This window comes from Balaenoptera physalus (assembly GCF_965194825.1).
Source record: "Balaenoptera physalus genome assembly, chromosome: 19".
Classification (NCBI taxonomy): Eukaryota; Metazoa; Chordata; class Mammalia; order Artiodactyla; family Balaenopteridae; genus Balaenoptera; species Balaenoptera physalus.
This window is the reverse complement of record NC_138900.1, coordinates 1,702,465-1,715,245: the sequence shown is the minus strand read 5'-3', so window position 1 is coordinate 1,715,245 and position 12,781 is coordinate 1,702,465. Positions and strand designations below refer to the sequence as shown.

The window sequence follows — 12,781 nt, the reverse complement described above, 5'->3', positions numbered from 1 at the left end:
GGACCTTGCTGATCCTGTAGAGACTGCCTCGTAGAGCTAGCTGATTCCTCCAGATAATTTTCCCCACTGGGTGTGCCTTTCAAATACAAACCAGCCATTCCAGAGCCCAGACCCCACAACTACTGCCTTTATCAAGTTCTCATGCTTCAAGACCCTTCCCTAGATCCCAGGAAACTAAGGACAGCCCCTGCACTCTGAACTGTGCTGAAATTATCCCAACTAGCTAATCCTAAACCTACTTAGCCTGCTGGCTTCACCTGGCCCAATGCTCCCAGTGAAAATGACAACACAATCTTTGCCTACACTTCCGCCTCCATCCTTTTGCCTCTGACTCCACTCTAGTGCATCCCCATGTGACCCTGTGGAGCATGGCGTGACCTCATCTTACAGAACTGTATTTCTTCAACGGTAATCATCTGTTGGCCTCATATCAGGATACTAAATCGTACATTTTAAAACAATGCCTGAAAGCGTTAATGAGAGGATAAATACTAGGAATATAACAAAGCAAATCAGGCATTTCCAGAAAGCAGGGTGTCAGTGCACCCAGCCAGATGCAATCTTTAAATTGGAACGGTGTGGAGAGTCATGGACAGAGGAAAGAACAATGCCAAGGAGAGGCTGTCCAGGTGAGCAAGTAGAAAGCAGGTATTCGATAGGCCAAGGTGTTAGTAAGATGCCACTTACCTCCCCCCCTGGTGTTTGTCTTTTAGAAAGATGGTTCCAGATTCCCTTCTCAAAGTCACACACTTCAGACAATGACCAAGCGTGACTAACTGAGGGCCACAAATTCATTAATGACAAATTCAGATAGTCTCCCTGTATGATTTCTCCAACTTGCTGAGACGTGGAGGAAGAAACGCCTTTCTGTGTGCCGTCTCCCGAGTCCTGCTACGTCATTTGTTTTCTTGATCACCTTCTGGTTAACAGGCATCCTCATCACTTTCCTCCCTTGTCCCTTATGGCATCTGTAGCCACGTCATCTTTCAACCTCTCTGCTTAATATTGCTCATTCTAGTTCCATTTCATGCTCTTGATTTTAGGTATAAATCTTCGTACACATTTGATGTGCTCTCTTCTCACTTTCTCTCTCCTTGAAACCTGGAATCACACTTAAGCAATCGACAACATTTTCCCCATCACAGAGTCTGCCCAACGTTTGCCGTGCCTGTGATCTCAGCTGCCTAAAGCCTGTTTCTCATCTGCCTGTTCTTTTGTCCTTCACCCTTTCTGACTGATTTGTCCTCACACATTGCCTTGAGTGTCAGGCACCACTCTCTGTCCCACATCTCACTTCTTATTCCTCCCTCTCCCTTTAACTGAGGAGTCCCCTTGGACCTATTTTCCTTTCCTTGCGATTATTGCACTTCACCATTACCTCTTTCTCTATTTTTCTCCACTTCCCAAGCCTCCCTACCTTGTGAACCTCCTTGCTACAGTCCCACCCTCTACCCCACTCTGGCCAAGGTCAGTGGTGACTCCCATGTTTATAAAATTTAAGCCCTTGTCTTTCTTGAGACCGAACTTGACCCCGTTGACCACTCCATTCTTGAAATACTCTTTTTCTTTGGTTCTGTAACATCACTCTCCTGGGTTTCTCTCTCCCTCTTTCTTTTTTTCTAACTTGCTAACTCATCCACTTCTAGTCACCCGTTCAGTTTTGAAATTTCTAAATACTTTTCACAGGCCTTTTTCTCACTCTGTGGTCTCTTCCAAGGCGTCATCTGCACCCTTGGCTTCAGTTATCTTCTTTACTTTGAACAAATTGAAATTTATTTTCCCAGTCCTGACTTATTGGAGCTCTAGACCTGAACCCCTGATTGTCTTCTTACTGTCCCCACTTGGATGTTTCAAAGATGTCTCATTCTCCACTTTTTAACGATTCCTAAAATGGCTCCCACTTCTCCCTGATTCTGATCCACTTTTATTTTAAAGAATGAGATAAGGCCATGTCTTTTTTTAAATTTTTTATCAAATATTAAGTTTTAAAATTTATTTTTGGCTGCGTTGGGTCTTTGTTGCTGCGCGTGGGCTTTCGCTAGTTGCAGCGAGCGGGGGCTACTCTTCGTTGCGGTGCGTGGGCTTCTCATTGCGGTGGCTTCTCTTGCTGTGGAACACAGGCTCTAGGCATGCGGGCTTCAGTAGTTGTGGCTTGCGGGCTCTAGAGCACAGGCTCAGTAGTTGTGGCACACGGGCTTAGTTGCTCGGTGGCATGTGGGATCTTCCCGGACCAGGGCTCGAACCCGTGTCCCCTGCATTGGCAAGCGGATTCTTAACCACTGCGTCACCATGGAAGCCCCTGATCCACTTTTAGTCTTGCCTCTACACTACATGGCACTGTTTGGTTACCGAGGATAGAAATCCCAGGGGACTTCCCTGGCGGGCCAGTGGTTAAGACTCCAGGTTTCCACTGCAGAGGGCACAGGTTTGATCCCTGGTTGAGGAACTAAGATTCCACATGCCATGCAGCATGGCCAAGAAAAAAACCTCCCTTACTCAGCCTGGTTACCTCTGTTTCCTCATCCCCCACATGCAAAGCTGCCAGTTTTGCCTCTTTAATGCCTCTCAAGTCTATCCTCTTCTCTGTAATCCACCACTTCCTTCCTAGACCATAATACCATCATCTATCACCTCTAATTCTGTTTAGTAATTAGGTCTTGTTTTACCCATGTTTCCTCTACAATCCATTCTCCACAGTGAAACCAGAGATGCAACTCAGATTAGATGATGCATCTCACTCCCTGCTACCTGCCCAACACACACACCCTTAAAGTGTTTCATGACTTCCCTTAACTCTTGGGATAAAAACCGAATCCTTAACATAGCCCGTCCATGGGGCCTTACCTGGTAAGGGATGTGCCTAATTTACTGCCTTTTCTCTTGCACGTGTCTGACTGCTCTTCTCTCTTCACTTCCTGTTTCCGTTTCTTTTCATTTCCCCACCTGCTGTAGGGCTCTTCCTTACCCACTTTGGCTAGTGAGTGAGTGCTTATCCTTCACATCTCACCTCAAATAGCACTTCCCTAGGGAAGCCTTTACCAGAATACCCATCTAGGTCATAACTTTTCTTTTTCAGGGAAACTTTCATGGTTCTTCGCTGCCCAAGACCACCTTCAGGCTTGGTGGTTTGCTAGGAGGATTCACTAGACTCAGAAGAGCTGTGATACTCATGATGACAGTTTATTACAACAAAAAGACACAGACCGAGATCACCAAAGGGAAAAAGGCACGTGTAATAAAGTCCGGGAGAAACCAAGCACCCCTTCCAGGTGATCCCTCCCTGTGCAGTTCACAGGGACTCAACTTTTCAGCAAAGATGTGTGACAACATGTTCAGTTATCGCCAACAAGGGAAGGTCACCCAAGCTTCAGAGTCCACAGATTCCTTTACTGAGGCTCGCAGCGCCTAAGTGACCTACCATGGATACTCAGGATCCGCAGAAGGCAAAGATGTAGTGCTGCCTCAGGCAATACAAAGCCCACCCTTCATCATGAGTCACATTGTTAGCATGAATTATCTGGTCATAATAATACAGTGGGACCTACAGGTGTAAGCATAAAAATCACTCTCACTAGTCAAGATATTCCAAGGACTCAGAAGTGGTCTTCCTGGAGCTGGTCAAGGGCAAGTCCTTATTTTTTTCTTTCTTTTTGCCACACTGCACGGCTTGTGGGATCTTAGTTCCCCAGCCAGGGATTGAACCCAGACCCTCAGCAATGAAAGCGCAGAGTCCTAACCACTGGACCACCAGGGAAGTCCCCCACAGGTACATTTTAGAACACGTTCAGGTGCATATTAGAACCTCATTACTATGGCTGACAAAGTTCTACACAATTTGCCTCCCTTTATCTCTCCAACTTACCTCGTACCACTCTAACCCCTGAAGATGCAGCTCTTAGCCACACTAGCCTTGCTTTTCCACAAACACCCCAATACACTCCGAACCCAGGAATGTCTTTCTCAAAGACCTAGGAATCCATCTCTTTGAAACAAAGACATCAAAGGAGATAGCATCCCTACATCCCAGCTTCTGTGGGAGAGTAGGAGCCTAACTTTGACAGGCACCTTGCTCCAAGTAGCAAAACTTCCCCTGTCATAAAGAATTGAGAAGTTAGTTTTCCCTTCTAGAAAGCCAGTGTAACAGCAGATAGTCACCCCAACTACCAGGTAAATTTAGGATGAACTATGTGTAACAAATGGTGCTGTCAGTACTTGAGAACTAATTATTGTTTGTTTGAAAATGTATGTAATGGGTTGTGTCTGTTTGGCTATATCAAAGGGTGAGTTTTATTCTTTGCAATCTCTTAGCAACTGTGCTGTGCATCACATTCTGGTTTAATGCTTATACAATATTAAACTATTTTATTTCTCTACTATCTTTTCGGAGAGGTTTTTCTGGGTTGGGAGGAGATTTTTTTCCTTTTTACATTTCCCCACCAATTCACCTTATTACCTGTCTAAAAGAATTCAATTGCAAATGTTTTTGAAATTTCCGTGTATGCCAAACAAATAAATATGGGGGATGATTTTACTATTTGAGACCCAAAATGCAAACTGATTACTGGGTCCAACAAATACACTTGACCCTTGAACAACAGGGGTTGAACTGCCTAGGTCCACTTAAGGCAGTTTTTTTTCAATAGTAAATGCTATAGCACTGTACCACTTGGGGTTGGTTGAACCCCTCCTTGGATGCAGACCTGCAGATATGGAGGAATCTCAAATACTGATAAGACAGGCTGGGACGTGGGACCCTTTGCTGCAGTGCTTGCACCTGGACAAACATCTCCTCCAGTAACAAAATACAAAGAAACTATAAGGGCCTAAAAATAACTGCATGCATGTGCAATTGGGGCAAATTATGAGCAACAAGATACAAAAAGACCAAAAACCCAACTGCCACTTCTGAGGAGCTGGGAACAGAAGCAGGGTACCAGGAGCAAAAACAGGGTACTGGGAGCAAAAACAGGGTACTGTGCATGCCACCTGCACACAGCACCACCAAGGGGGTGGGCAGATTACCTAAGCCACCCCTCCAGCCCCACACCTGGGCTCACCGCGTTTACGGGCCCAGCCTGCCTCCCTTCAGGGAGCGAGCCAGGGAACCTGCTACTTGTTTTCTCCCTCCTGCTGCAGGAGTCCCAATAAATCCTTACCTGAATTTCACCTCAGGCCTCTTATCAATTTCTATTGATTAGGGAGTCCAAGAACCCTGGTGCTAACACTGAGGGCCAACCATAAGTTATATGCTGAAGGTCAGCGCCCTTAAATACCAACCCCCCCAGTCCCCTTGTTCAAGGATCAGCTGTGCTGTAGTAAGTACATGAGACAGGAGGGCGGAATGCAGCTGTGGTCCGTGCCACCACTCCAAGTGGCCCGGGCAGTCCTGGGCTGGGGGAGGCAGGTGTATTGGGGGAGGGCACACAAGCCACAGGATATTGGGGGACAGAGGCACAAATTTCGGGGAGCTCCACAGTGGTGACCCTCACATAAACGAGTGACTGAGGAGGACCCTGGGGAGCGGCCTGAATAGGACACGCCCTTCAAGCTGGGGCCAGTTGGGCTGCACGTGGTTCTGGAGTTTGCCAACTGCACAACGTACCCCGGCAGCTTCCTGCGGTTGGTTTATATTCAGTCACACCTGCGTCACGTCACTGAGTTCGTTAAAGCAGTCACTCAGTCACGGATTTATATGTTTGCTCACTCATTCAGGCTTTTTGCATTACAGGCTCTCCTCACCCCTCCACCCTCTCTCCCCTTCCGGTTTCTGGCGTCCCCTCCTCTCGTGTCTTTCTGCCCCGGCTCCCGCCTTCCTGTCTCCACGCCCTGCCCTCTCATTGGCCCAGCGCCTTCAGTCCCTCCCCCCAACCACGGGCGGAAGCTCTCATTCCTATCTCTTCTATTGGGCACGTTGCCTAAGCCTCAGACATTTCAACCAGTGGGAGTCAACCAGGAACTACCCACTCAGCCAATGGGGCCAGAGCACTTAGTATAAAGGGCCTGGCCCGCGTTGTTCAGGATCTTCTCTAATTCAGTGGTGGGTGTGAGCGCAGGTGAGCCTCAGCGCAACCCGCAGGCGGCGTCCGCCCAGTGACTGCCCCGAGGCTGCGTGGGAGCAGGTCGGGACTGGAAGAGCCCCAGCCTGAGGGCTACCTCCTTCCTGGACACCCAGCTCCGCAGGGCTCAGGAAGGCGTCCTCCTCACCACCATCTCGTCTAGTGAGCCACCCGAAAGCTGAGATGAAGTCGGGCAGTGTTCAGCCCGCAGGTGAAAGGGATAAGTACCAGGACCAGGGAAAGAGGGTTTAGAAGAAAGGCCTGGTGTCAGTTGTTGGGGGTGGGTGTGCACAGAAGAAAGTATTGACGTCTCTTTTCTTTTTTCAGTAGCTGTAGCAGGTCAAACGATGCCCAGCATCCCAACCATGTGAGCGCCTTTGTTTTGTATCTGAAAAAGGAAGGGGAGTGGGACCGAGGGATGAAGAGCAAGCTCCACGTGTGAAGGTTGCCTCGTGGGACTGACAGTTATTGACCAAACACCCTGACAGGGCCCTTGAGAAGGGAAAGGGGCCCAGGGAGGGTAAAGTGAAAGAGGAAGGCGAGCATGAAGTTTCTCTGACTCTCCACCCACCTCCGAAACGGAGGCTCTTTTCCTTCTCTCCTATCAGGCGGCGCCTCACAATTGATGACTTTGAAATCGGGCGTCCTCTCGGCAAGGGAAAATTTGGGAATGTGTACCTGGCTCGGCTCAAGGAAAGCCATTTCATTGTGGCCCTGAAAGTCCTCTTCAAGTCCCAGATAGAGAAGGAAGGACTGGAACACCAGCTGCGCAGAGAAATTGAAATCCAGGCACATCTACAGTAAGGACAGTCTCTGTATGAGATTCCTGTTACCAGTTCTTTTTTTCTCTTGTTCCTGTTTCCTCTTCCATCTCCGACATCTGAACTCAGCATTTCCCCCAATACTACCCCCAAATAGGCCCTTTGCTCTCACCTCGAAGATTTTTTTTTTAAACATCCTTATTGGAGTATAATTGCTTTACGAAGAATTTTTTTCTCTGCAGTTCATTCAAGTTACACCATGTAAAGCTCCCTGTGTCAGACATCAGAATCTTGATGCCTGTTTCATTTTTCCCTCACAAACTTCCAGATCATGCTGTTACTATTCTGGTCCCAGCACAATTTGCCCCTTGTGTGACCAGTCACTTGTAATAGCATCATGAATTGGGCCTCAGGGAGGGGTCCTGACACTTCCTCCTTCTGTTGCGCAGACACCCCAATATCCTACGCCTGTACAACTACTTCCATGATGCACGCCGGATGTACCTGATTCTAGAATATGCTCCAAGGGGTGAGCTCTACAAGGAGCTGCAAAAGAGCCACACATTAGACGAACAGCGTACAGCCACGGTGAGGTGGGAGGCTGAGGGCTCGGGTTCATGAGTTTACTATGGGCTGATGGGGGTCACTGCTTGTGGCGGTCATGAATATCCAGATTGCTTTTTTCTTTATTTCTGAATTTCAATCTATAAATTTTATATAATGACTCTTATACCCTGCAACTTCACATTTGGATACCCTAATTACCCCCAGAATATTAATAAATTGTGTGTGTAAGTTTGGATTCTTTGGTTGTAAGCAACAGAATCTAAGTGCGCTACCTTATGGAAAGAAACATGAAAGGCTCTACGGGAGTTCACTGAATAAATGAGTGGAACTGACTTAGAAATAGGAAGCAAGAGATTTTTGGGGGGCTCCAGATGGGAAATCACAGCAATATTCATCCCATGGCCAGCTCCATTTCCAGACTGCTTTTTCTTTACTCACACAGGTAATGGAGGAGTTGGCAGATGCTCTGACCTACTGCCATGAAAAGAAGGTGATTCATAGGGATATTAAGCCGGAGAACCTGCTGCTGGGGTTCAGGGGTGAGGTGAAGATTGCAGACTTTGGCTGGTCTGTGCACACCCCCTCTCTAAGGTAGGTCAGGTGGTGGCACCCTGGGTGCCAGTTAAGAATGATCCAGTTTGATTTATTTCACACGTAAGATCCAGATACAAGCCTAGGTTTGTATTTAAATACTACCTTTTTTCAAATGCCTATATTTAATGTGTATTCGTAGACTGAAAGAATGTGGTTCAACCATTTAACAGAGATTAATCTCTGTTAACATATAACTTTACCAATAACTTTCCATGTAAATAAATTAAGAACCATTGCTCCATAACTCCAGGAATTTTACTGTATGAATAAACCATAATTAATTTACTTCGTCCCTCTTGTTGTACCATCAGTTTGTTACAAATCTTCCTTGTGAAAATATCCTGGATCGTGAGCTAAATAATTGCATGAAGAATTCTAAAATATGGAGGGACTTCCCGGTGGTCCAGTGGTTAAGACTCTGTGCTTCCACTGCAGGGGGCACGGGTTTGATCCCTGGTTGGGGAACTAAGATCCGGCATGACGTGCAGCACCTCCAAAAAAAAAAAAAAAAGTTCTAAAATATGGAGTTGGTGGATCCCAGGACTTGCCTTCTTCAAAGCTTGATCTGTATTAAAATTTGGTGTTTCAAAATTCCTGTGCCTGGGAGAGGGCTGCCAGGACTTCCTAGGGTCTCCTGTCTCACTGAAAGCTGGGGAAGGGGTTTCCCTTGTACTGATCGTCTGCTTACTGCTCCTTTCTCTGCCCTCTAGGAGAAGGACAATGTGTGGGACACTGGACTACTTGCCTCCAGAAATGATTGAGGGGAGAACATACAATGAGAAGGTGGATCTATGGTGCATTGGGGTGCTCTGCTACGAGCTGCTGGTGGGAGATCCGCCCTTTGAGAGCCCCTCCCATAATGAGACCTACAGACGCATCCTCAAGGTGGGAAGGCCACACTCTGGGCATTCATGCGGGCGCTAGTCAGTGGGGGCTGGTGGGCCTGCGGAGCCCAGGGCACACACAAAGATTGTCTGCTAAGATCCCGAACAGTGCCTTGAATGGACCAAGGAAATTAACCATACTTCCCTTTCTTCTCTGGCCTCATCAGGTAGATGTAAGGTTTCCCCCATCAATGCCTTTGGGGGCTCAGGACTTGATCTCCAAGCTTCTCAGATACCAGCCCTCGGAGCGGTTGCCCTTGGTCCAGATCTTGGAGCACCCATGGGTCCGGGCCCACTCTCGGAGGGTGCTGCCCCCATCTGCTCAGATGGTTCCCTGAGCCCTGTATACCCCTAATCCTTCGTGATTGCTCATGGGGCACCCCTGGCTCTGGTAGCTACTCTGTCTTTTGTTCCTTCTCTTTTAAGATGCATCTTGCTAATTAATAAAAGCTGAATCATTTTGTACCTGGTCTTTATAGTTGCATGAGTTGGTGTGTGATTGAGTAGAATCTTTATTTTATTTATTTATTTATTTATTTTTGGTCGCACCACACAGCATGCGGGATCCTAGTTCCCCGACGAGGGATTGAACCCACGCCCCCTGCAGTGGCAGCACAGAGTCTTACCAGGGAAGTCCCTAGGATCTTTATTTCTTGTAGAAACTGTTTCCCATGCGAGCAGCCCCAAATGATGCCCTTCCTGGGCCGCAGGTATTGTGACTTAACGACACTTCTTGAAAACAAGTTACTACTTTATGCAAATAACCACCCTGGTGGTACATAACCTACCACCTATCCCAGTGGCTCCTAGACTCAACTCACTTTCCCCGTGTTTTCAGGAGTATGTCATTTGTAAAACAGGACACTAATCCATCCAGAGGTCCATTCTCTTTATACTGACATCCAACATGGTGCCATCTTCAAGATAAAATGTTTCACTGCACATCAATGCCATCCAATTCTCAAATGAATTCACTAGCACTTACGCGGTGTTGTCATATTATTGCATCAGGATAAATCATCCCTGATAATAAATGTATCTTCAACCTCTTCTGAAATCATGCGCTCTGCTTGCAGCAATTTTGGGAGTTTTCTTCCACCATTCCCCTACATCCTTCTGTTGCAGTTTTATGTGGCAGCTGCTCCCTTCATTTACAATAAGCTTGACTGCACCAGAGTAAACATCCAGACTACTCAGCGAGGAGCTCAAACATGTTTTCTGATCATTTTGGGCATCTTTTTCACCTCTGTGTCTCCTGACTAAAAACACTCCATATAGAGTTTACCCTGTTAATGTTACTTCCACCACCATATTCTATACATTCTCCTCCATGTGAAATGTCCAGCAGATGCAGGACCACATTCCTATGTGACCAGAACCACTAAGTAAATACAAGCTATTCAGCCACTCTACTCTCAGATGAACAGCCCTACCATTGCAGATCTATCATTTAAATGCTCCAAGGGAATTCCCTGGCAGGCCAGTGGTTGAAACTCCGCGCTTTCACTGTGTGCAGCCAAAAAAAAAAAAAAAAAAAAAAAAAAAAAATGCTCCAAGACATTGGCTCATAGTTTTTTCACCTGCACCTTCAGTGCTCCTTGGTTTCCCCAAGTTGTGTCCCCTGTGAAGAGGCGGGTCTGATTCGGGGCTCCGGGTCTCCTAAATCTTTTTTTTTTTTTGCCGTGCCTTGCAGCTTGTGGGATATTAATTCCCCCACCAGGGATCGAACCCAGGTCCCGGGCAGTGGAAGCGCGGAGTCCTAATCACTGGACCGCCAGGTAGGCACCCCTGGGCCTCCTAAGTCGTTTATATGGAGGAATAGCGGCTCTGGAACGCGCTCCGCGGCCGGTTATTTGTTAAGAAAAAACTACATTACCCAGAAGGCTGTGCACCGCGCGTCTGTGGTAGGCGCTGGACCAATGACAGCCCAGGGCGGGGGGCATTTCCTGCGCAGGGGCGGGACTTCCGGCCCCCATTGGCTGTAGATGTCATTTGCGTGCGACTGCTCCGTCCACGCCAGCTGTGGGGAGGGGATAGCTGTTCTGTGGCCGCTTCTAGTGCGGCTCTTCGCAAATGAGCAGAAAGGAGGCTAGGGCTCCCCTCCGCGCATTTGAGCGAGCGGTGAGCCTCCGCGCGATCGGCCACCCAGCCCAGGGCAGGGAACGGGTGGCGGTCGGCTGAGCCCGCGGTACCCGCCTCTGTCGCCGCCTCTCCGGGCCCCGCTCTCTCCTCAGGGTCCCATGATGGCGGCGGCGTGGATGGACCCGACGCGGGTGAGTGGACCATGTTTCTGGCCTTGCTGCTTCTCTCCTATTTCGGAGAGGGCTCGTGAGCAGGGTGGAAGTCAAGAGAGGCGCTAGATTACTCTTTGCAGTTGTGTTTGTGTACGACCAGTGGAGCTGGCTCGTCACTGACTTTATCTCCAGTCTTAGAACATGCGAGACTGAATATACAAATGGAAAATAGACCGAGTGTAAAAATAGAACTTTGACAAACAACCTGCTCCGGAATCCAGTCCCTTATCTACAATCAACAACCCAGGAGTCCAGCCCGGTCTAAGTCATACTTGCCAGAAGCCAGATTCTTATCTCTAGAGACAGTCCAGGAAGAGAAACAGTGACTTCTGTAACATCGGCCCCAAATGGCCAGGACTTGATTAATAATTGACCCTTTCCCTAATCCTTGTCCCCACTTCCAACTTAAAACCAACCAGAGAAAGCCATCCATGTGTGCGCCCTTAAACCATCATAGAGGATGCTGTAGGATTACCTGCCGGAGAGTTTTAATTAATTAAACGTATATCATCTGGTAGTCAATGTTGAAGCCCTAGTTAATTTTTCTATCCTTATCTACCTGCCCAAAATGTGCCCAGTAATATGAATTTTTCCGGTACCAGAAATGAGTAATATTGCAGGGTTCCTATGTATGAACCAGTCAATTTATTAGGAATTTCCAGGTCTTTAATTGAAATATTAACTCAAGAAAGCTGATAGGATGAAGCTAGAAAGCAGAGAGATGTGAGCACTGAACGTGCAGGTGAAAAACCATGAGGCGATGTCTTGGAGGATTTAAATGATAGATCTGCATTGGTGGGGCTGTTCACCTGAGAGTGGAGTGGCTGGAATTTTTAATTTATTTATTTATTTATTTTTTTGGCAGTGTTGGGCCTTCGTTTCTGTGCGAGGGCTTTCTCTAGTTGTGGCAAGTGGGGCCAGTCTTCATCGCGGTGCGCGGGCCTCTCACTATCGCAGCCTCTCCCGTTGCGGAGCGCAGGCTCCAGACGCGCATGCTCAGTAGTTGTGGCTCACGGGCCTAGTTGCTCCGCGGCATGTGGGATCTTCCCAGACCAGGGCTCGAACCCGTGTCCCCTGCATTGGCAGGCAGATTCCCAACCACTGCGCCACCTGGGAAGCCCCTGGAATTTTTATATTTACTTAGTGGTTCTGGTCACATAGGGATGTGGTCCTGCATCTGCTGGACATTTCACATTGAGGAGAATGTATAGAATATGGTGGTGGAAGTAACATTAACAAGGAAAACTCTATATGGAGTGTGTTTAGTCAGGAGATACTGGTGAAAACGATGGCTTAAGAGCTAGGGACTTAGTTGCTTTTAGACATAACGTAAAGCACTCAGCATGGGGACCAGCAGGTAGTAGGACCAGTGAAGCTCAGGTACTGCTGTTGTTAACGTTATTGATATTATTATTAATATGACTTACTCAATCGTCTGACATCCTAGCGTCCTTTCTGTCTGCATCTCACAGTTCCAATGTCATTTCCATTGACTTGTGTCATTTTCCAGTGGCTCCTGCATAGGACGCTCCTCTCTCTTACACTATAGGCATACCTCGCTTTATTGTGCTGCATAGATACTGTGTTTTTACGGATTGAAGTTTTGTGACAACCCTGCGTCCAGC

The 12,781-nt window shown here is 47.6% G+C and overlaps 2 protein-coding genes across 3 annotated transcripts in view; both read left to right on the top strand.

Moving 5' to 3' along the window:
* Nucleotides 1–5,991: 5,991 nt before the first annotated feature.
* On the top strand, nucleotides 5,992–9,327 carry AURKC (aurora kinase C). 2 transcript variants are annotated; one of them, XM_082436723.1, is made up of 7 exons: nucleotides 5,992–6,267; nucleotides 6,384–6,423; nucleotides 6,665–6,856; nucleotides 7,267–7,405; nucleotides 7,827–7,975; nucleotides 8,689–8,863; nucleotides 9,030–9,327. In XM_082436723.1, the coding sequence occupies exons 1-7, from the start codon at nucleotides 6,240–6,242 to the stop codon at nucleotides 9,198–9,200; spliced, it is 894 nt and encodes a 297-aa protein (XP_082292849.1). In that variant the 5' UTR covers nucleotides 5,992–6,239; the 3' UTR covers nucleotides 9,201–9,327. The 2 variants fall into 2 exon arrangements, with proteins under 2 accessions (XP_082292849.1, XP_082292850.1); XM_082436724.1 differs by having other exon boundaries at nucleotides 5,993–6,267; nucleotides 6,387–6,423.
* Nucleotides 9,328–10,399: 1,072 nt separating this feature from the next.
* Nucleotides 10,400–12,781, top strand: part of LOC309648118 (uncharacterized protein) — a 52,773-nt gene continuing 50,391 nt past the window's right edge. The window contains exon 1 of the mRNA XM_082436265.1: nucleotides 10,400–11,135. Coding sequence (XP_082292391.1) covers nucleotides 11,103–11,135 — 33 coding nt within the window. The 5' untranslated portion in view covers nucleotides 10,400–11,102. The remainder of the gene's footprint in view (nucleotides 11,136–12,781) is intronic.